Genomic DNA, 24,915 nt, shown 5'->3' on the forward strand with positions numbered 1-24,915 from the left:
ATGGAACGATCCTCTTTTCATCTAATATGTTCTCTTGTAACCATTCTAGTGTGATGCTTGCACTGCTAAATGCTGTGTTGAATGGAAAGAATGATAAACAACTATTCCCAGCACCGCCGCTGACCATAGAGGAACTATACGAACAGCACACATTCTCTTCATAATCCACATAATCAACAGCTGGCGGGTCGAGCAAGCGTTCTTTTTATTTTGCACCATCGAAGACTGCACACACCCTTATATTTAACACATTTCTGTGCATGTTTTTGCTTTTTAACATAATGCATATTTCTCTGAGAATATGGAATGCCTTCCTGTCATCAATTTTTCATCGGGTTTCACAAATGGCCCTATAAATAAAAACAACGTGTCATCCAGGGAGTGGTGCATAAAGGCCACTATCAGAACCCAGTCTAACATTAGCCACAACCAGTTTAGCAAGTATGCAGTTAAAAATGGGAGCAATGTCATCTCAGTCACGGAATCTCCCCTGTGTTTCTCTCGCACTACCTTCCATTTGTACGGCTGTCATGGTGATTGGCCGTATGATAGTGCACCTGTGGAGCAAACTCAGACCTGCCTTCGTTCTTTCATTTGCTCTTTGATTGTCTTGGCAGTATACTGGCCACTGACCTGTCAGCCAACAGTCAAGCAGATGTGCACTGAAAAATCAAATGTAAACATCGGAGTTGTGCAATTTAACAACTTCAAATGAAATTTAGATTTGGTTTTTAAAGTTATAGTTCACCCAAAATGAAAGCTCTGACTATTATTTCCTTTTCCTCATATTGTTTCTTTCTTCCGTGGAACACAACGGGGAATTTTTGAAGTATGCCCTGGACACGCTTTTCAGTATAATGAAAGGGAATGAGGAATGGGACTGTCAAGCTCCTAAAGAGACAGAAAAAGGTTCTGAAAAATGTGACTATATTCCAAGTCTTCTGAAGCTATATGATAGCTTTGTAGGAGAAACCGACGAAAATTTAAGTCATTATTCACATACAAACACAAAATCTATCAGTTCTGCTTGGTGCGTTTATGAGAGTTCATGAGAGAAGAAGCAATGATTCATTCACAAATTAGACATTCTTTTTAATCAAATCTTTTTAATGAAAACCGGCTGAATGATTATTTCACAAATTGGACAAATTCAGTTCAACAATGTATGTTTTTCTTATTTTTATAAATAGTCTCTTATGCTCAAAAAGGCTGCATTTATTTGATCAAAAATACAGTAAAAAAGTAATACTGTTAAATAAAATAAGTTTTCCATTTTAATATATTTAATGTAATTTATTCCTGTGATGACAGATGAATTTGCACGTGATGTACTTTGAGGATTTTTTGATGAATAGATCAAAGCTTAAAAAACTACAATTATTTTAAACCATTTTTTAACAATATTAAGCTACCTTTGAAATATATTGTACCCTTGTTGAATAAAAGTATTAAAAAAGACTTTTAATATAGTGAATGATTTGCATAGACCACTTTTATGGTGCTTTTTTTTCCCAATGGTGCAATGCACTGATGCAGTATTTTAAAATCATTTTGAAACACGACTGTCAATATTAATTATATTTTCTCTGTTTTTTTCACATAAAGCTATCCTATATCTTCAGAGGACTTGTAACAGCACACAAATCATATGGTCTAGTTTCATGGTGGTATTTTGACCTTTTTAAAGCTTGACAGCTGTGGTCACTATGAACCGTCCTTGAACAGAAAAAGCTTCAAAATTTCTCCTTTTGTTTTTCCATGGAAAAAAATAGCAACATGCAGGTTTGGAACGACGTGAGGGTGAGAAAATAAAGACAGAACTTTCACTTGGGTGAACTTCCTTTAAATGTCCTTATAACAGGAAACAAAGACAATGTGATAAGAATGAAACTGTTAAAAATACAAAACATGTTACAATTTCTTTCTTTCCACTTCATCTTTATTTGCCTTCCTTTTCTTGCTTTGATCTGTCCTTTGTGCACTTTTTAAAGCAGCACAGTGCAAATGGATTATTTTTGATGGTAACTGTTGGGATGATGTTTCCATATCATCCAAGATGTCAAAACAAAAACAGCATGGAAGGTGCATGTTACATCGACATGCCATCCAGATAACCCTGTGTACTATACATAGCATACTCATTAAGCATAGACAAGTGCAGGCATGTGCACACACACACACACACACACACACACACACACACACACACACACACACACACACAGAGGGGCCCAAGGGTGCAGAACAGCTGCTGAATCCTCAGATCATTGTGCACAGAATGGGCATGAAGGGAAATATCCTTCCCATTCTTCCACTTCCTGCTAAAACCAGCAATACAGCCAATGGGATTTACACCTGCCTGCCACATATGACACAACGCCACACACCCGACTTATTCAACTAAGATGATTGAGAAAAGGGGGAGAGAGAAAGTTATTTTGCTTCAAGGGGGTTTCTGCCTATAGACAGTGTCAGTTACTAATAAGACACAGGGTTTCTCTTGAATTCAATATAGTCGCACACACAAACACATCGTCCTCTGTGCACTCTCGAGGCATGACAGCCACATAAAAAAAAATCTCTAGGCTCTGGGGTCTCTCTTGAAGTGCCTGTCTTCTTATTAGCCATGTGTTCTCAGCGTGGAGAGAAAACCTAGAGCTACAAGAGTTGAAAAGCCCAGTGGCTTTGTTACACTTCTGTTTTTCATCTTTTCATTGAGATTTCTCTTGCTGTGTGCCACATCTTTGAGGGGCTTGTACGCCATCTTCACAGACACTGCAAGAGTCCTACTCAAAAACATAAAATACAATAAAATAAATAATATTAATCACAGCATGTTTCAGCTGATTAAAAAAAAGTGACATATTCCAGAGAACATGGTATATAAAAACAAGCCATCTTGAAATTCCACACATGCCAACTAATCATTTCTGTGTGGCTATAAACTGTACATTTGGCAAACGTTTTTGTCTAAAACATCTTAAAAAGTACATTTCAGTTCATATGTTCCCTGGGAATCGAACCCGCAATCATAATGTAGAAAATATTTGTCCAAAACAAACCTTGCACACAGTCAGATGTTTTAAATGTCAATACTGGAAGTGTTCAGAAATACAGCACCATTTAATCCAAACCAATTTAACACCTTAAATAATGAAAAAACAATGTAGCATTACATTGTTCATAATAATAATAATAATAATAATAAACCATCTAGTCCACTAATCTACTTTTTTTGTCTACGTGCCATGCAAACAAGAGAGGAATGTGTCTGTCTTTGTTCATTTCATTCACCCATCATACCCCTTTACCCATAATCACATGCTTCATCGCTCATGGCTTGAGATAAACACTTCCTTGAAGCTGCTCAATGAACCTCGGCAAAGTATTAGAACAATTTTATATCAAGAGCGATGGCACGGCTTATATTAAACCATGACAGATTTATAGCAGGTGAGATATATATATCCTACTCTGAATTCAAAATAGAAAAAAAAGAAAATAAATAATAATAATAATTATGTTTCTCCCTATAGGCCCCCAAAAGTTGCATGGCTGTGTGTAACTGGTCCCCATCTGCTCAGGGAACACCATTATCTGCTGGGATGAATGAGTGTATGGCCACTCAGTGTGGATGAGCTCATACTAAAAGCCAGATCAATCTCTGTCTCAGTCTAAAAGCCCCAGTCAGAGATATGCGGATGGGGTCGAGATCTGATTAGGGACCTCTGATAATCCCACCAGCTCACGGGATACATCACATCCTCGTGTCAATCAATCTATTCACAGCCAGTCCGTTACATTTATGGTTAGCAGAAAATTTTTTTGTTCTTGGTTTCTGTGTTTATATATGATTGTGTTACTGGGATTATTATAACATTTACAATCATGTAAAGCCAAATGCAATTAAAACTCAAATATCATTTATCAAGCCTACTTGATATGAATGGGATCGTTCATCTGTAAGCATTTCATCTTGTAATCAGTTTATCATCGTTATTCCAAAGACTTTTTGTTTTGTCTGTACACTGTAAAAATTGTTTGTATTTGTAATTTTACTGAAAAATACAGGTAACAACAAGTAAAAACTATGAATTACAGTACAATTTCAGGCGAAAAACAGTAAAAAGACATTTCTACAAGTCCTTAAATCACATATTCTGTCTGATGGAGTTTTATTTTTTATGTATGATCCTGTGCTCTGTCTATATTGTTTTTAAACATTGTAAATACTGTGACTTTTAAACAGTATATTGCACCCTTGCTTAATAAAAGATTAAATTTTTTCTCACAAATCACACATTTGGAACGACATGAGGGTAAGAAAATAATGACAGAACTTTAATTTGGGTGAACTTCTTTTAGATGTACTTACAAAAGAAAACAAAGACAATGGGGATAAGAATGAAAAATGTTACAATATCTTATCTATATATATATAAAAAACCTTGCTACGTGTACTGCATTAAGCTAACTGAGGCTTGTTATAGCACTTGCATATTATTGCTCTTTTGTTGGTTTTGATTGCTTCTATTGTCATTATTTGTATTTCGCTTTGTATAAAAGCATCTGCTAAATGATTAAATGTAAATGTAAAAGCCTGCTAATTGGTTACCTGTAATTTATCTTCCATATCTGGAGTGAAAATAATTGTCATTTTACAGTAAAATACTGTCAAATTTGTGGTTGTTTTATGGACATAATGATAATCATAAAAAAATTAAATAATAATAATAATAATAATAATAATAATAATAAAAGTAATCCATATGACATACTGTATTCCATGTCTTCTAATGCTTCTGACAAACAGAAAAATTACTCAATGAAAATGTAAGAATTTGCAGATATCCGTATTAAATGTTCAGCAGCACAGGCAACGTTTTCTGTTCAAATGCGCAGGCATCATCATACTGACGCATTTAAAACCACATTCCTAAAAACGTGTCCTGCCAGTTGTCAGTCCCTGCTCTTTTTTTTCCCTCGGTGACACAAACATGTCAACCATCAGACGTCATATATGAACGTTAACCTACGATAAAGAGCTAATATACCTCAATAAACAAACTACACAATCAAATCATGTCAGTATCCCACAGTCTCTTGAATAAACTCACAGTTACAGTTATAGGGGAAGTTAATGTGAAGCACCAGGCTGTAAAATGAACCGGTGTTATCTATTAACACTGATCAGAGGGAAGGAACGTAAGCATTTGTCACCCAGATGCTTTTATCATGATCTGAGTAGGGTGAGAGCTACAGATAAGTAGCAACATTACTAAAGACTGAGGTGGAAAACGTGTACGTGAAGGAGTGAAAGCAAGCTTAATGATCAAAACAATGAACAGCAGCAGTGAATAGGAATTGTGAGTCCAAGCCACACGATGCAAAACCCCAGACTTTTAACACAGTCCCTCCACTCTGTGTCGAAACAACCAGTCACCAACAACAGAAAAAAAAAGCTATTACAGCAGAAAAATGACATTTCTCCCACGGAGCAGATGAAGCTGTAATCGCCCACTGACAGCCCCCCCAAAACTCTGCCCGGCTGCCACAGCGATAAGCCCTCTCTGGAAACGTGGCTTTCCTCCCCCTTCAAACAGGGCTTGATTAAACAGATCCGCAATGAAAGACCGGCTACCAGAAATCTGCAGCAGGGTTCTCGAGTACCGCAAAGAGAGCTGGTACAAGGACAAGGGGGGCTAATCTAAAGCCGCCTTATTCTTTAAATAGAAAAATAGGCATTTACTAATACTCTTAGCAACAAACAGTGAGCATTTCATCACTGAACTTGTCAGCATGCACAAACACAAGGCCTGAGGACAACACTTCTCTTCATAAACAAGACGTGAGCCAAGTACTTCCTTAAGCATGCTATTTTTGTATAAACAACATTTCAACCTAAAAGTGAAAATTCTGTCATTATTTTCTGACCCTCATGTCCTCAGTATTGTTATTTTCTCTGTGAAGCACAAAGTGAGAATTTAAGAATCTGTACGCAGCTCTTTTTCAGACAGTGGGAGTTCATATTATGGCAGTTAAAGGGATAGTTCACCCAAAAATGAAAATTCTGTCATTAATTACTCACCCTCATGTCGTTCCAAACCCGTAAGACCTTCGTTCATCTTCGGAACACAAATTAAGATGTTTTTGATGAAATCCAAGAGCTTTCCGACCCTGCATATACAGCAATGAAACTGAAATGTTCCCAGGCCCAGAAACATAGTACATCATTAAAATAGTCCACGTGACATGCATGCATCGTGGTACTCTCGATAATGATGGAGGATAGTGACACGGAAGAGAAGAAATTGAATAAAGTCGTTATTTTTGTTTTCTTTGCCCACAACAAGTATTCTTGTAGCTTCGTAAAATTACGGTTGAACCACTGATGTCACATGGACTACTGTAACAAAGTTATATGTTTCTGGGCCAAGGAACATTGCAGTTGCATTGCTGTCTATGCAGGGTCAGAAAGCTCTGAGATTATCAAAAATATCTTAATTTGTGTTCTGAAGATGAACGAAGGTCTTACGGGTTTGGAATGACATGAGGGTGAGTAATTAATGGCAGAATTTTAATTTTTTGGTGAACTATCCCGTTAAGCTCATGACCAAAAAAAAAAAAAAAACACAGAAATGCAAGTCATATGATAGGATTGTGTGAGGGAAAAATCTAAATGAAGTTATGTACTGATAATGTACCTTACAATGTGTTTATAGTCATGATATAATGAAATAAATGACATCTTTTTCTATCATATTGTGACATACAAAAAGAAAGAAATGTGGGATGGGACTTAGTTTTATCTACCGGTTGTTGATTGGATGGAGGCAGATCTAAATGTGAGCTTGCAGTTGAATGCAAGAAAGTGGCAGAGTTTTAGTGGATGAAATGATTGAAGGGAGTCAAAGTTGCATGGCCTTGTAGCACTATAATGGACTTCTGGCTCTGAGTGATGACTGGCTCAGACAGATCTTCAATGGCAGTGCCAGTGTTCGTGGTTTTTCAGTATGTTCAAAGTTCCTTTAAGGCTAGTCACTCAACTCAGTGACCATATTGGTAACACCACTGAAGATCTACTTTCTATATACACTACCGTTCAAAAGTTCCGTTGGAATCAGTAAGATTTTTTTTTAATACAAATAAATACTTAACTAGCAAGGATGTATAAAACTGATTACAAGTGACAGCAGTTTTGAACATTGATAATAATAATAAATATTTCTTGAACACCAAATCAGCATATTAAAGTGATTTCTTAAGGATCATGTTACATTGAAGACTAGAGTAATGGCTGCTTTGCCATCACAGGAATAAATTACATTTTTAAATAGGCTATATTAAAATATAAAACAGTTATTTTAAATTGTAACAGTAAGAGCAGGTGGCTGTTTTTATTGTTGATGCATGTGGTTTCACACATCAGTTAAGACAGATAATCCCTGTGCTTGCAATGAAAAGCTGCAAATATTTGGTTGGCTGTTATGTCAACTTTAGTTATTTGTTCTCATACTCAGGGAAATGACATCATGCATACACAACCCCATACGTGGATACGGTAAACAAACTATCAACAATTATCAACAATTAACAATAAATAGTAACAACTAAAACTCTGATTTATCATGTAAGGGTGTGTATGAAGGTACGTCGGTTTAAAACTAAATAAGTATCGAGTTTCTCATTACAGAATTAGTATAAACACATAATGAGGTCCATCTGTTATGCAAATTATGATTACATAATACAGGACTATTATTGCCGTCTCTTTCCCTCTCAAATCACATCCATAAGAGGTTGCAGAAGCCAAAGTGGCGGAAACCACTGCAGGATGTAAGCATCTTATCCTTTCTTTCCACATTTTCTCTCTCGCTAATATCTTAAGAGGCAACCCTTCACACACACGCACACATACACACTATGACACTCTCCATTCTGTCCCTAAAGAACTCACTTTGTGTTGTTTGTCAATGACACTGGTTCCCTTATACTACATTCTCTACATCTGATGTTGCCATTTACCTGTTAATTACAGTCCAACACCAGTACACATGCACTGTAAATGCATATGAATAAATAACACACTATAGGATATATGTTCACATTTAGGTGTAAGTTTCACACATGATGGGCTGTCAAACACATCTGTAGATTCTCTCAGACGAAAATGAGCAGTGGCACTTTATAGACCATTTCCACAAAAACACACAGAATCTGAACCAACAGATTTCTACAGCCATGTTATATTATTTATACACTATTAAAATATTTATTAATATTATTAAAATTTTGAATTAGCTTTTATTTTTATATTTTGACTTTTCTTTTTAATTTGTGTAATTTTGTTATGTGCTTGTCATGATTTTTTTTTTAAATTAAGTTTTATTTTTAATAATTCAACAAACTTATTTCTAATTATTTTAAATCTAAGTTTCTAATTTTTAAGTGTAACTTTTTTTTCATCTATTTTTTTTTTTTTTGTTATTTAATTTATTTATTATTTAAACATTATTTGAATTATCAAAAAATATTTTTTATAGTTTCATTTAAAAATTAAACTTATCCCATAGGTGTTTTGTAATTAAACAATTTGGGTAATATTTTGGTTATTTTTGGTTAATGCTTTTAGCTACCGATAAGATCCATTTAACATTTTATACCATGTTTACATCCTAATAATTCCATAGATTTCCCTTAAAATCTGTTCAGAAAATGCAAAGATTCCCTATCATCAATAGCTGTAGGACCTAGTTGAAACTTGATGTTCGAATAATAAAATTTTCACATAGCTAACAAGCAATTCATTTAAATTAAACCCTAGACTAAATTAAATAGTTCCCTTTTTAAGTCTTTTAAAACTCTGAACAATGGTTCTCAGTTCATTTCACAGTGGATTATATAGGGTGGCGTAAACAAACAGAACAATGAAATAAAGGAAGAACTATTTGACAATGAGAAAAACATTCCTAACAGCATTAGAGAAACATTTCCTCAGTGCTGTGGTTCAGATTTAATAAAACTCATTGAGCGTGACAAGGCATTAAGAGTGATGAAGAAACAGGAGGGAGAGCGAGAGGGTTGTGAAGATGACAGAAAGAGAATATAGACAAGGAAGGACGTCAAGAAAGCGTCAAAAAGGGAGAGAGAGCGAGAGATGAGGGTGTGGGCTCATCACTCCTCCGCACCGCTATCAGACTCAGCACCTCGGGGCTGGCGCAGTGCCAGAACAGCCACGAAAACAGAGATGGGCCCCGACTGGCACCATCTAACGCTGACGCCCACCCATCATAACATCTCATCATAGCCCATAACGGCCCTCTTCCTTGTGCACAACATTACACTGCTGGAATTACTTTTTATTCCCTCTGGAGTCAAATATGGATAACGACATATGACAGCAAAAGACGATACATCATTTTAATGCCTAACTCTCTCATACACACAAACACCTACATGCATCAGCTATGCTGCATCCATATCCCTTCTCCCCACATGCGCAAAAAATGTATTTTAACATAAAAAAGATTTAGCAATTCTAAAATGCTACATATAATTCATCAAAAATACCCCCCCCCGCCCCATGTCCCGGTTTGACATTGTTGAGATGGATGTTAAAGGTGAAGTGTGTGGTTTCTGCCTTGCTTGAGAATCAAATTGCAAAAAATTTTCAAATCACTCAAACTCCTTTGGATGCATCAGCAAAGACGCATTAAATTAATCACTGATACCATTTATAAAGTTATAAAAGATTCTATTTTAAGCATTAAAGAAAAATGTATTGGGCAACACAATTGTTTTCAATATTTATAATAATAAGAAATGTTTCTTGAGCAAGAAATCCACATATTAGCATGATTTCTGTAGGATTGTGACACTGAAGACTGGAGTAATGATCACAGTAAAAATTACATTTGAAAAAATATAAAATTAGTAAACTGTTATTTTAAATTGTATTTTTTTTTTTAACTAAATTACTGTTTTTTCCGTATTTTTGATCAAATAAATACATCTTTGGACATTAAAAAGTTGCTGACTCCAACTTGCTGGTTTATTGGTTCATGTTCATTGGTTGGACAAACAGGTAGCCCCTCCCCGAACTCAAACAACTGGTTCTTGTTGAGATCAGCCACACAAACCTGATTTCACTTCCATTTGGTAGTGTAGAATTGACACACTTCACCTTTAAGCTTTAAAACAACATCAAATGTTGACCTCTTTGTGATGTACATACAGCGTAACAACTTACCTCTCCTTTGAATGATAATCCGAAGCAGCGGATTGGCCGAAGACAGTGCTTTGTGGAAGTTGTCATCATTGTTGATGGGAAGTAAATCTCCATGGATGTCGGCATATCCCAGCAGCACGTCCACTCCGGGGATCCGGTGAATGGTCTGCAGCAGTTGGTAGAATTCTTGGAAGCCCCCAGCTCCGTTCTTCTTCAGGGCAAACCTTCGGTACTCCGCCTCAAACTGCAGGACAACCACAATCATATTAAACTATGTCAATAAACACACAACAGGCTCTTAATGCACAGCACTTAGCTTTGTAGATCAATTATGACTTCAACAGATTATGACCCTGTAAGATATGTGGATGTGATCCATTTCTGTTTTCGTAAAAGAAATGGATCAAGATTTTCCAATTGAAACTTGGACAGTGACTTCTTTGCATGAAGAGGCTGCAGATACATTCAGTGCCAGCTCCTCGTACCAATTTCACTTGCTCCTGCAGCTGCAGAGCTGTTTGATGTCTACTTGCAGCTCGGAGGAAGCCATTAAGGTAAAAAAAGAGCAGTGAGGAACAATGCGGAGGGTCAATCTAATCAAGTGCTACAGATAAAGGGAAAGATGAGAACAGTGGCATTAAAAAGCTGAGCTTCTCCAGACCACACACACACACACACACACACACACACACACACACACTCTCTGAACGGATGGGAAATTCATCTCAAGAGCTCAGCTGAACATATTGGACAAAATCTGTCAGATTGCTCAGTTTATGAGGAGGAATTGCATCCGAGCCAATGATTTTTTCCTGTATCCATGGAGAATACCTTACATACGGAGATGGAGAATATTAGTGGAAAAATATACAAGGTCATATTGTAGATCATTTGAATATGGAGTCATTCAGTAGGACACAGAGGGTGTTTTCTTAGGGCCATGTGCCCATTCATAAAAATAATAATCAAAGGATTTTTCCTGTGGTAGATAAAAAGAATCAAGGATGTTGGTTCTTAAATTTGACCACAGGAAAGCAAAGAAATCTTTTAGATGTGATAATCAGCAACATATTTGATTAAAAAAGTGTTTCCATGTCATCTCTAATCCTGTACGTTTCTCTCCTATACTTTCATCTTTTTAGTTAATTGCATGTCCTCTCTTAGTATACATCCTTGGTCTTATTGTGAACAATTAATTGCACAAGTTATTCAAAAGAGAAAAAAGCATGTCTTTTTAATTTTTTATCAAAATAACTTGCTTCACCTCTAAAACATCTTTCCTTTTCAGCTGTCATGTGACCACTTTCACAATTCTTGAGGGATAAAATCAGGTTTAAATATCCTGTTTCACTCAGGAATGTGTAACATTACAGAAGTAAAATGTACATTTTTCAATAAAAGGACTGCCATTTTAGAGATAAAAATTTAAATAGTTTTATTGATACATTTACTTTTCTTCACACACACTGATTGCATAACATATTTGAATATATACATTATCATTTCAATTCAAAACATTTACATTACCTCCCCCTTTATAACAAAAATCAACACCTTATACTATAACCACCTTAATTAGCAAAAACTGGTCAAAAAAAGAAAAAGAAAAAAAGAAATGCTGTCGGACTGTGGATCACCACAGTAACCATAGCAATACAGATAAAAAAGGCCATACCTGTCATACTTTACTATGAAAACGTGCCTGTTGGAGAAAAGACATCACTATGAACTGTTAAACACAAACCTTAAACTACATGGCATGCTCACTAAAAATGCCATTGCAATGAGTAAGTGATAGATAATATGAGACAGGATCCCATCAAGAGCTAGAAAAGAAGAAAAGAAAATATTTCCCTCCAATTTCCTCTCAGGAAGACAAGAGTGTCACCAAACACTGCACTGCCTGTTATGAAAACCAAAACCTCGGGAAGAAGGATTCAGGTGATTAAATTAGCCAGTTCAGGCAAAAATAATAATAAAAAAGACACTATATTACATACAGGCCTGGAACTTCAATGGAATCTTACTAAACAGTCCTCTTTTGTTTACTGTTCTCCTCTTTCACACACATCTATGCACTACCCACCCAACATTTCTCAAGAATGGAGGGATAATAAAACATATCCTGCTCTGTTTGGCAGATTGTGGTTGAGGTTTTCCAATAAGCATACTGGGTGCATTGACAACAAACAACTCCAATACACCAGACACCAACAATAAGTGGTCTGTGTCTTTAGTCATAATAGAGGCCTTGAGAAACGTAATAAAATATATGAAATATTTTAAACATACATCAGTAGTTGTTTGGCTGTTAATATTCATTCACGCACCATCAGATGCAATGTAGTAAAGAGGGTTTCCTCCCATAAATGAATCCTTTTTTTATCCATCTATGGCCTCAGATGAACAGATTTATCACCATGACATTTTAATTTAGACAATTGCCGAGTACTATTATACAACAATGGTTCTCAACCAGGAGGCAGGAGCTGACTAGGGAGCCACAGCAAACCTGGAAAATAATGTAAATTAATAACAGTATTTTATATATTCCATAAATTGGTAGAAGTTGAAAGTTAAAATATTGTATAAAAAAAAAAAAAAAAATCCTTTAACTTAATCCCTATCCAGTAAATCACAGACAACTTGAAAAGTCATGGGGCCTTTGAATATTATTGTAGACAATGGGGGCCCTATAGTCATAAATGTTGAGAACCACTATAAAAAATTGGTGATATTTGGTATAACAGCACATTTCAGTGTTCTTGTAGCAAGAAATAAAAAATCCGGAGTGGTATTGGAGCTGGCTGATAACAGAAAGGGGCTGCTACACTCCACTCACAGTTGTTGATCCAGTCCGGCTTTTGCATAGTGACACTTTGATGCTTTGGCTTCTTTTGGAACTGTTTTCACCCACAGATAAGAAAAACCTTAATTAACTGGTCAATATTTGTCTGAAGCATAAGATATTTCAATATTTATAGAGCAAAGTCACTGGCAATGGTTCTATAGCACTGAACATCAACAAGGTTATAATTACCTGTGGCCTCGTGCCAGCTGTATTCCAAACAAATGCACTTTTGCTTATTTATACCTGCTTACTAGTTGTAATCGAAGAAAAACAGTCGCATTTATCCTGGGAATAGAAAGTGAACCAGCGTCTTATCGAGTTTATGTAGTACACGGCTCTGCTAATATGATTAATGCCTCTCAGATGCATCATTAGGATCTGATTCTTCCTGGACTGCGGGATTCGGTTTTTCGTTATTGGTATGTAACATGCATAATTGATCAACAGGGCCCAATCGCCTCATTGCGCACGTCTGTCTATCGGTAGGATCCTTCACACTGCACCAGAACCGCGTATCACATCACACGGACCGGACAGAGACCTGCTGTCATAATGATCCCAGCCAAACGCGCTCGTCTCGCGCCTCGTAGTCTGACACATACAGCACCATCAGCGTTTCTCTCTATGGATGGATTAGTACACAAACCCCAACACTGATGCGCCGGATTGAAAACCCTCCAATTACGGGCACGTTCCCGCGGAGGGCTGCGTAAAACAGTAGTGTTTACATATGCACGCTGTCAAACGCAGCCTGATGCAACATTTATGGGATTCACTTACTTTGCTCTTCACCTCCACCACGCTCTCCTCGTTTTTCAGCGGCGTCCTGTGATGCCGTGACATCTTTGCGGTGTGTATATATATATTCCCACGGGCAGTATCGCACGAGAGTGCCCCTAGATACAGGAGTCAGCAGCCAGAGATCGTGTGCGCAGCATGAGTGAGCTGACAGTCGCGATCCGCAGTACTGCTTCACAGGCACGGACTGATTTGTTAGAGCCGTTCTCCCGGCGGTGGGCGGGGCCAGCGGTTTTCAATAACACTGACGTCAGGCGGAACGCAGCTAGAAGGCGTGGTCGTGCGTAGTATCACATGTAAGCTTGACCTCTCAGGGTGGGATATAAAAATGACTCAATGACCTCATTGTGTTAAAAATATTAATAACAATATAGAAATGACATCACGACTAATAACAGACAGTTTAGCAAAATTTCCACTTCCACGGAAAAGATCCACAGGAAACATCAGGTTTGTTATGTGGTGGTTGCTTCCCAAAGTCATGATGTCTTTATCCCTGCAGGGGCGGCTGCGAAAACTTCATTTTAGGGGACAATGGGGCTAGTTGTCACATTTTTTAGGTATATATATATATACATATGTATATTATAGTTGTTGCTTAAGGTAGGCTTATTTATGAAAGGCAATTTCTATAGAAATACTGAACACATGTTGACCTTTTGCAACATTCGGTTTTGGGGCATGTTGTCCCACTATATAGGGCAATTTTAAAATGAAACATGCCTTTTAATAGACTTTACATTTAATAAAATAATTAAGAAATACAAACTAAAATGTTACCTTGTGACAGCATCTTTCTGTGAAAAGTAGCCCTGGTCTCTCTCACTGCAATATTATCATGAGATTTTATTTGCTCATCGCTATTTCTTTAAAGCAAAAATTTGGACTTTTACATATTCTAGCAATTTTAATTGTTGAATTCTTGTTATTTATTTCCAACTACTTAAAAATTGTGTTAATAACATTAATTTGAATACATTTTTAAAAGATTCTGTTATCATTTACACAGGTTTCATTTACTCAGCCTGTATGAAAAGTAATTTTCCCATACTATGGAAGTCAATGGGGACCATCAACCTTCAAAATATTGTATGTTGTGTTCAGCAAAAGAAAGAAATTCATACAGGTTTGGAACAGCTTGAGGGTGAGTAAATGATGACAATTTGTATCTTTAAGTCATCCTGTGGTCCACTTGGATGTTTGCTGAGGCCCCCTAGTGGATCCCAGACTTGTGGCTGAGAGCCACTGCTTTAAAGTGTCTGCCTTTTCTTTCACTGAATGATTTAATACCAGAGCTGCTATAAATAGTACATTTCCTCATATGATTCTGAGAAGAGCAATCATTAATCTTTAGAAAATATTAAAAACAAGAAAACTTAAAATGCATTAGCATTTCAGTGTACTGTTAACAGGTTCTAAAACTTTAATGGAGAAGCTCTTAACACAAGCCTGCCTGTGTACAAAAATGTGACATTTACTTACTAGATTTCCCCTCTCATTTTTTCATCTTTTTCCTTTTAGTCTATTTGAGCCGCTGGTCTTAATTAAAGCTTCCCTTTCTAGTGTTTCCCTTGTTGTGTGTCCAGTCTCTGCTCTGCACACCCTCTCCGCGGGCCTCTGTCCAGCTCGGATGATGATGGAAAGCAGAAGAATGCAGGAATGTGGAGGGAGATGATAATCCTGGTTGCTCATCGCAACAGTCAGTGCTTTGATCTACTCTGCATTTGGTCAGAACCCAACAATTTCCTGGAATATAGCGGAGAAATGAAGTTTGAATACACGTGTTTCTCTTTCACATAGGTACTGGTGACTCAGCTAACCCATAAGGTATTTGGAAAAGGTTGGTGTTTTGGTTCCTACAACATATTTAAACTCGTCTACATTTGGGGGAATGAAATGCCTGGAGAATTTTCAAATGTCTGTCTGACACCTGAGCATGTTCTCTCCTCTGGCTCATCCATGCACTCATACCCAAAGTATTTAACCTGTCAAACCAGATGTTTGTTAGATAAATACCCGCTGAGGCTTAAGGTCTGTTGAGTGACTTTTTGCCCGAGAAGTAGAAACTCAAGAAGCGGTTTGGAAGGTTTTAAGTTGTCCTTTTTAAAATGACTCACTGTAATCTTATATCGTCACAGGAAGACACATTTGACACATCGCAGGAGGAACGAGGTGGAGGGGGTGGGAGCTTTTGCTCCTATTAACCTGGTGTTTACAGTATAAAACAGGTGAATGGGACTGTTTTTAAAACCAGGTTTATTTAAGTTTGTTGTTGCTTAGGTGATGAATGCTTAAGAATGTGAGCTATTCAAGAGAGGTCTGGTTAGTACAAGCTGATAAGATATGTAATACTCCCACCTCTGCTCTTCATTTGGCCTTGTACATTAAGGGAAAAAAGGGGTGAAGCTCACTTGAATTATGAAAAATTTTTGATTTTTTGAGGAAAGGGGCATATCTTTCGGAAAAAGAAATTATGTGATAGATGATTTACTCATTTTCTGTTATCTGTCAGCGAATGGCTCACAGGCCTTGATCTCAAATGAAGCAGACACCCTCTGGACACATTTCACTGCAAGAATATGAAGATTCGCTGTACAAATTATGCCCTTTAGAGCCATTTTAAGCCGGAAATAACCAGTCGGTAGAGATAAGTGACTTTTTGACAAAATGAAAAGGCAGCCTCTTAACAGGACAGATCTTAGTTACCCTGTCGTGTTAAATTGAAAAGTGCCTCATACCTCAGTCATGTCAACAGAATGAGCAAACATGCCGATCGTACCTGTCTGGAATCACAACTATTTTTTTGTTCTCTGACTGCGCACTAAATTGTTCATCTCAGGTGTTTACATCCCTATTGTACCCTAAAGGTCTACTTCAGAGTTTTATGAAACAAAATCAGCACCAGTGATGGTGATCTAAACATTTCAAACCAAATTAAATTACTATTTTAAATTAAAGAGTCAATGTACAACTGTTTTCAAGATTGATAATAATAAGAAATATTTCTTGAGCACCAAATGAGCATCAGAATGGTTTCTGAAGGATCATGTGACACTGAATTCAGATTGCCATCACAGGAATGAAATGAGAAAATTATTAATCACAATATTTCTCTTTTAATTTTACTGTTTTTATTTATTTATTTATTTTATTTTTTAATTAATTAATTTTTTTTTTTCCCCTGAAATAAATGTTGCTTTGGTTATCATAATAGAAATGTCTTTCAAAAAATGTTCTCTGGTCAGACCAAAAGCAACTAATACTTGATGAAACAACACAAAACAGGGCTCTAGTTTGTGACTTAAATAGTCGCAAATTTAACAAACAAACAAACAAGCAAACAAATAAATAAATACATTTTAATTTAAACTGGATAACGTCATCTCCAAGGGTCAAAAGTGAGATGGTGTGGAGTGAACAAATGACTCTTATGAAAATTAAATGTAACAAAAAAAGATTCATCAAACCTAATTTATTGGCTTGAATCAAACTCAGTCAGTGAACTGTTAAAGGGATAGTTCACCCTAAAATGAAAATTCTGTCATCATTTACTCACCCTCAAGTAGTTCCAAACCTGTATGAATTTCTTTGTTTTGCTGATCACAAAGGGAGATATTCTGAAGAATGTGGGAAACAGAGCAGTTCTGGGGCACCATTGACTTCCATAGTTTTTTTGTCCCTACTATGGAAGTCAATTGTGCCCCAAAACAGCTTGGTTACAAACTTTCTTCAAAATATCTTCCTTTGTGTTTAGCAGAACAAAGAAATTCATACAGGTTTGGACCTACTTGAGGGTGAGTAAATGATGACAGAATTTTCCTTTTTGGGTGAACTATCCCTTTAAGAGGTGTTATTAAAATTGCAACTGACTCCAACTGAACCTTGAATAATTTTTCACTTATGTCCAAAGGACTGGGAACTGTTAGTTGTAATTAAAGATACATCGACTATATTCAGTTTTTTCATTCTTTTTTTTTTCTTCCTTCTTTTTCTGTATTCTTACTAAAAAGAGCGACACTGCTATGGCAACATCAGCATCAACTGGGAACTAAATTACTTCTGAACAACTATCGTCAAGCAGTTCTGTAGTGTGTCTTCTAAAAATGTCATTTGGCTCATAAATGTTCTTTCCTTTAGAATAGAGCTTTGCAAAAGTGGCCAGCTTGCTTACTTATATCACCAATTGTATAGTCTCTTTTATGAAGTCAGGCAAAATGATCTTTAAATCCCTAACTTTTCATTTTAAGCTACAGTTGCCTTAAAAAACATATTGGTAGACATTTGATGTAAGCGTCCCCTTTGAGTGTCTTTTGTTGTTCGCTCAATTTAGATTCCCAACACAACATGGTGGGGACATCAAATCTTTCGTAGTGCTCCAGACATGGAGATGACGTAGTAAGTATAGACCATCTTTCATTAATGTTTGATGAGGAGCGAGGCTGGTGATATTTTTAATACAGGGACACTCAGTACTGCTAACACTGTTCACACACCAAAGATAAACTCGGACGTACAGGTTGTGTAGAAAGAGACATGGAATGTTTGTGTGGGTTTCTGAGGTGTGTACGCATTTATGTGTAAAGTATGCTGCCAGACCGGCCGGTACACTTTACATTCCCCTGGCTCTCCTACGCCCCTCAGCAGGTTACCAGACCCAAGCCGCCAGTCGTCAGCCTCTCAGCTGCCTACCCAGCATTCCACAGGCTTTAGCTTAAAGAAAAAAAAGAATTCCTGGCATGGTATGATTGGCTTCTAGCTTGAGGCTAATGCGCTCTGTGCTGTCCCACAACTTATAAGAACAGTCTAAGCGACAGGGAAACACTTGATCGCTGACTGGTCATGACATGGCAAAGTTGTGGATTTGTTACAGGAAATTTAAGGATGCCCACCTGTGTATGGCCTAGACATCATGCTCTTTGACTAGATGTCTCTCCTCTCTGTTTTCTAATTAGTTGCCTGGCTTTTTGATCAGTAACCCATTACCATCTTCCCAGACTGGCATTGTTTTTGTCAGTATGATGGAGGTACATAAATATCGGCCACTGGCCTCCCATCTGAAATCTGAGAGCTCAAGCTGGAATGTGAGACGTCACCTGGTCACCATGGTTACATGTCTGTATCAGCTGCTATTTGTCCTAGTTTGAGAGGACGGGCTGTTTTGTGTTTTTGTCTGTGATTGAGTGCTTGTGAACAGGTATGAGTTCATTGAGTCTGACTGGGACACTTATAGTCTGGTTTGTGTCTCTTTTGTGTTTGCGTGTGATAAGATCAATGTGTGAATTTATGGATGACATTGAACTGACCACATTTTTGTTTACAAAAATTATGATGTGCATATTATTTCAAAGGACAATTGTCCATTCAGACAGGAGATTTTTTTTAACCTTTTTTTTTTTTTTTTTTTAAACCTTGGTGACATAAGTAATTAAGTTCTGCCTCCTAGTGGCCATAATGTCTACTTCTTGATTTTGCCAGAATCCTGTGATTTGAATGTCCTGTCAGTCAAAATAATAATTATAATAATAGGCCCCTTAATTTTGCAAAAGGTACAAATCTTCTTTTAAGGATGTTTAATATCTTTACTATAAAACAAGATAACAATACTAAGAAAATGGCAGCATAACACACTCTTAAAAATAAAGGTTCTTGGCACAGATGATTCAATGAAGAACTCTTAACTTCCATGGAATCTTTCTATTGCACAAACACTCTTTATAGTGGAAGAAGGTTCTTCAGATTATTGAAATACTGTTCAGACTAAGAAAAATATTTTCTTTTAAGAAATGTTGACAAAAAGATTCTATGGGCAACCAAAAATGCATCACTTCTATTGCATTGCTACAAAAATCTCCTTTTGGAACCTTACTTTTAAAAGTAACTGAGAAGAAAAGACCTTTGCAAACTCAGGGAGGGATGGAGTAAGCAGCGAGACTTGTTAAACATTTACTGAAAAAGCAAATAGGAAAACCATTAAAAATGGTTCCTAGATCATTCCTTTTACCATAAATGTTTGTTCTGATCTAGTTGTACTAGTTTAGTTTACTACTTTAGTACATTCGTGGCATGCCTATGCTATATATCAAGATCTTATCTACATTTCTGGCACTTTGCATAACGTTTCATTTGTAACAAATCATTGTGACACCGAAAATAGTCTTTTTTCTGCAGCTCTGGTGTAGATAAAAGGTGCATTGTAACACATTTTTGACATGATAAACACATGTAAGTCATGTAAAATTCATGCTGACATTCATAAAACCAACTAAAATGTTTGTGTTCCTGCTGCTAGCACAGGATCACCAGTATATGATAACAGTTTCCCAGCCTGGTGAGAGATTTGCAAACAAATATAACACACCAGTTAAAATTAACATTAACAAGCAGTTATTTACAACATTGATTATTCTATCTTTTGATCTTATCACATATAAGACAATGTTCTATCTAACTTTTCGGACGGCACTATCTGAGGGAAGTCAACCTGAAGCACAAAGTCCTGAATTTGATCATCAGTAACGCTGATTTGATCGTCCAGGATGCAAAAGCAGGAATAAAAATGAAAAAGTGTGAAAAACTAACATCGCAGGATCCACAGTCATCACAAAGGTAAGCATACCTTAATTCACGTTTCAATTCAATTCATGTTTATTTGTATAGCACATTTCACAATATGCATTGTTGCAAAGAAGCTTCAATGAAAATTAACATTTCTACATTATAATTAGGAGTAATTTATCAGTGGTGGTGTTTTAAAAGAGGTCTATGCTCACCACCAAGGCTCCAATTATTGCATATAAAATACATCTTTAAAAATGGAATTTATTCCTGTGATGGCAAAGCTAAATTTGCAGCATTACTCCACTGTTCAGTGTCACATGATCCTTCAGAAATCATAATGATATATGCTGATTTGGTGACTAAGAAACATTTTTAAAGATCATACTGACTAAACTAAACTCGAACATAGTTTATATTAAGAATATAATGATATTTTATTAATTATATAAAATATGATATTTTTATTTTATACTATAATTCTATTTTTCTTACTCATTAGTAAAAGTGTTTTAAGCATACAAGTTTATGTTAAATTCAGTTCAATTCATAATTTAATTTGAATAATTTTATATTATTTTTGAACATTTTATTCATCTTGTGTTGGTATTTCGAAATCTTGAAGGTGACTAGGATCATAAGCATGTCGTGTAGGGCAAAGACAGTCGTTTGGCACGGAAGTAATATACCACAATGATTACTCAACATTTCTTGTGTAGTTCAGCAACATTCTTACATTTAACATGTATTTCCACACCAGGATATGTTTGTGGTAACATGATGCTCTAAATAAAACAGCGCATGGTGGAATCAGCAGTGTATATTTTTAATCTGTCACAATGTTTTTTGAAAGATGTTCTGGAATTGATTTAGACAGTCATCCACAATCTTTTTTTTCTTAAACTACAGGTGTGCTCTTCTATCATTGCTGCGATTATGGCATCATCCGACAATAATATAATAACAATATCCGTACATTTAAGTATCTAAAACTATATAAGGATCTGAGCTAAATTACTTTGTTGTTGGCCATAAATTACAGTCAAACTTAAACATGAGAGAAAATCAGATAGTCGAGACAGTTCCTTCCTGTTTCTTATATAAATCAATGTATGGTATGGTATTAGAATGACAGTGAGAAGACATCTGAATTGTTACTCATTAATCTCAGCTTTATAAAGCATGTCTCATTTGTAAGCTTAACTGGATTAAAGCACCTTCTAAATGAGTAAATCTAAATGTAATGTAGACGTAATTTTCTCTCTGACAGGGAAGAAAGCAGCTTCGTAGCCTGGGAGGGACTAACAGAAGTGTGATCAGTTTCATTTGCGATAAACATTCACAGACCTTTAAAGAGTTAATAGACTTATTACTCCAGAACACTGATTACTCCCACACATCCAATAGATACACATTAACATACATATACATTCCTTCTATTGTAGACTGAGCCTCTGACTAATAATGGCATCCAGAATTTGTGACAGTGTTCTAGTGACTGGATCAAACCGTGGAATTGGACTCGAGTTGGTTCGCCAGTTGGTTGATTCCCCCTCACCTCCAGTTCAGATATTTGCTGGTTGTAGAGACCCAAATGGACAGAGATCACAGGTAAGAAACCATGCTAACACTATAAAGAAAAGTTTAACTTGTTTACATGACTACATTTGGTAAGTTATCTTATAAATATACTATTGTTCCTTGTTAATTTTTAAAAAAATATATATATGTAATATATGAACTCATTTGAATTAATTTATAGTTTATTATATTATATCATTAATTTACATAATTATACAATTCAGTTCATTTGTTATACAACTTGAAATGTTAAAGATTAATTTAGATTAGTAAAAGTATTGCTCATTGTTACTTTATGGTATCTTAGTAAAAGTTAACAAACGTTATTGTGTTCCTGACGTGTTCCTGAAATCATGAAAACTATATGTTTTCACTGTTGTCAGTGATGGTGTCAATGCCATTTAGCATAAAGTTTTTGTTTGAATTCAGTAAATGCCAATGCACTACGTGCTATATTAAAAAAAAGAAAATGTTTGAACTTTGTACCATCTGTACTATTCCAGTTTTACAAAGACAGCATAGATGAGTCATTGTGGCACTGAAACTTGTTGGGCAACTCTGCTGTTTCTGTGCTGCATTTAAAGGGTGAATTGTGACATGTAATGAGTCTCTAAGATGTGTCATTTTAGAAAGACGTATGTTTCTAGAACTTCCAGGAAAGCACTTCCAACTGCTTGTCTTCTAGGATCTCCAGGAACTAGCTCAGAAGCACCAGGATGTGATCACAGTCGTCCAACTTGGTAGGAAATCCAAAATAAAATAACGAGCATTGCTGTAATTTCATGGTTGAGTCATGATTCTGTTCATTAGGACTGTCGTTACCTCAGATTAAATGATTAGTTCACCCAAAAATGAATATTTGCTGCCCTTAATCCATCCACGATGTAGATGAGGTTGTTTCTTCATCAGAACAGATTTGGAGAAATTTAGCATTACATCATTTGCTCATCATTTTCTTAGAGCATTGTGATGTTTTTATCAGTTGTTTGGCATCCATTCACGGCAGACTCAGGATCCATTGATGAGAAAGTGATGTAATGCTAAATTTCCCCAAATTTGTTCTAATGAATACACAAACTCATCAAATCTTTACATTTTTAAAGCTAATATAATGTTGGTTTACCTAATTTCTCAATAGACACGACTAGTCCTACTAGTATCACAGAGGCCTCAAAACTGGTGGAAGCCAAGCTGAAGGGTAAAGGCCTGAATTTGATCATCAACAATGCTGGTGTGAACATCCCAGGATCCCTTGCAGAGACAGGAAAACAGGAGATGGTGGACGTATACACAGCTAATGTTGTAGGACCCATGCTCATCGCAAAGGTGGGTGAACCTTTAATACTGCAACAAATGAATGTCTTACTTAGTATTTTTGTCTTGTTTTCCATTATAAATATCTAAAAATTGTACAAAATAAAAATAAAAATTACGTTTATGCTTATGCTTAAAACAAGAAAAACAATCTATCAGTTGGGTAGGATTTTTTTTTCTTGCCCCACTAATAGATATTTTTACTGGAAAGCAAGACAAAAATACTGAGTAAGAAAATTATTTTTTGCTTTGAGAACTTTGAAACATTATTGTGTAACATTATCCCTGTACAGTAAATGATGTTAATTCTATTTTAGGATTTCCATCCCCTTCTGTGCAAGGCAGCAGCTCAGTTTCCTCTTCAAACAAGCATGTCTTGCAGTAGGTCGGCTATCATCAATGTCTCCACACTGCTGTCATCCATCACCAGATGCCCTGAGAATTTCTCTGTGTCTCCAATGTACCCCTATCGGGTCAGCAAGGTACCAGTGGTTTTCAAGCCCTAAAAAAAACATGAACATTTCTGTGAAGTATTTTGACCACAAGCTTTATTTTACTCTTAAATCACTATTAAAACGATTGCATCTTGACTGTTTCTTTACTTCAGGCAGCACTGAACATGTTAACTCGCTGCTTGGCAGAAGATTTCAAAAAAGATGGCATTCTTGTTATGTCTCTCCATCCAGGATGGGTCCAGACAGAAATGGGAGGCCCAAAGGTAATAGAAAGCGCTTGTTACAAATGTGTTTTTACATTCATGTCAGTCGTTTACTTTCTTTGGCATCCTCACATTTGTCATTTTTCTCGTGGCACCCTCAGGCTCCCCTGACGACAGCTGAGAGCATCAGCGGAATGATAAAAGTCATCACAAGCCTCACCGAGAAAGAAAGTGCAACTCTTTTAGATTGGGAAGGCAAAAAAATCCCCTGGTGATTACACAACTCTTAAGGTTGACATATACTTCCACTTCTTTGTCTGCGGCTTGTCTGAAAAAAATGTTTCTAACAGCTATACTAGTAGCCTATGAGACATGGTATTTATTTGGGCTACAGGTTCACAAAATTTGTAATACAGCAATGAAAAATATGCCATCATATTGGTGTAATGCATGTGCGGAAGATCTCAAACATGAAAACAGGTTTTGTATGCCTGACTTTCCAAATTAAATATTAGCAATTGTAATAAAATTAGCCGTGTGAGACAATGGGAGAATGGATAACTAAAGAAAGGAAGATGAGGAACATGTAAAAGAGAGAGCCAAAAAAGAAACAAAGGCCTTCTTCAACTGTGGACAATAAAATTATGTACAATAACAAAGAAAAACCAATGGCTGTAAGAGCTTTCCCGCCACTCCATGTCTGATCAATATTTGGTGAATAACGTGATCTTCAATCATTCAAAACTACATGGGTACAGTACGCCCTCTAGTGTTATAAAAATATCTCTATTTTAGTGAAGTGGTTTTCTGCCTTTTTGACTCTGAGGCCACCCTTTTTTCCATGACAATATTCAAAATCTCTTCTATTTAAACTATTATGAACCTCTGCTACTTCTGTTGTAATGTAAAATGAATAAACTAAAAACATCA

At 36.3% G+C, this 24,915-nt stretch overlaps 2 protein-coding genes across 5 annotated transcripts in view; one reads left to right on the forward strand and one right to left on the reverse strand.

The window, feature by feature from the left end:
• Nucleotides 1–14,096, reverse strand: part of pard6a (par-6 family cell polarity regulator alpha) — a 29,289-nt gene extending 15,193 nt beyond the window's left edge. The window contains exons 1-2 of the mRNA XM_058751824.1: nt 13,860–14,096; nt 10,250–10,472 (exon numbers count right to left, since the gene is read on the reverse strand). Coding sequence (XP_058607807.1) covers nt 10,250–10,472; nt 13,860–13,922 — 286 coding nt within the window. The 5' untranslated portion in view covers nt 13,923–14,096. The remainder of the gene's footprint in view (nt 1–10,249; nt 10,473–13,859) is intronic.
• Nucleotides 14,097–14,194: 98 nt separating this feature from the next.
• On the forward strand, nt 14,195–24,915 carry zgc:158868 (uncharacterized protein LOC791147 homolog). Of its 4 annotated transcripts, XM_058751828.1 has the most exons (12): nt 14,195–14,327; nt 14,887–15,021; nt 15,441–15,576; nt 15,678–15,717; nt 16,016–16,105; nt 21,703–21,788; nt 21,878–22,043; nt 22,699–22,753; nt 23,152–23,339; nt 23,645–23,809; nt 23,935–24,045; nt 24,147–24,915. In XM_058751828.1, exons 7-12 carry the CDS (start codon nt 21,897–21,899, stop codon nt 24,258–24,260), a joined length of 780 nt encoding a protein of 259 aa, XP_058607811.1. In that variant the 5' UTR covers nt 14,195–14,327; nt 14,887–15,021; nt 15,441–15,576; nt 15,678–15,717; nt 16,016–16,105; nt 21,703–21,788; nt 21,878–21,896; the 3' UTR covers nt 24,261–24,915. The 4 variants fall into 4 exon arrangements, with proteins under 4 accessions (XP_058607811.1, XP_058607808.1, XP_058607810.1 ...); XM_058751825.1 differs by having other exon boundaries at nt 21,703–22,043; XM_058751827.1 differs by lacking the exon at nt 21,703–21,788.

Source organism: Onychostoma macrolepis, chromosome 18 (genome assembly GCF_012432095.1).
Source record: "Onychostoma macrolepis isolate SWU-2019 chromosome 18, ASM1243209v1, whole genome shotgun sequence".
NCBI classification, from domain to species: domain Eukaryota; kingdom Metazoa; phylum Chordata; class Actinopteri; order Cypriniformes; family Cyprinidae; genus Onychostoma; species Onychostoma macrolepis.

Excerpts from the sequence above, each read along its gene's own strand:
- zgc:158868 (XM_058751825.1), top strand. The coding sequence starts at position 21,897 with ATGGCATCCAGAATTTGTGACAGTGTTCTAGTGACTGGATCAAACCGT. Across the intron at positions 22,044-22,698 it reads CAAATGGACAGAGATCACAG|GATCTCCAGGAACTAGCTCA; the intron begins GTAAGAAACCAT and ends CTTGTCTTCTAG. Across the intron at positions 22,754-23,151 it reads GATCACAGTCGTCCAACTTG|ACACGACTAGTCCTACTAGT; the intron begins GTAGGAAATCCA and ends ATTTCTCAATAG.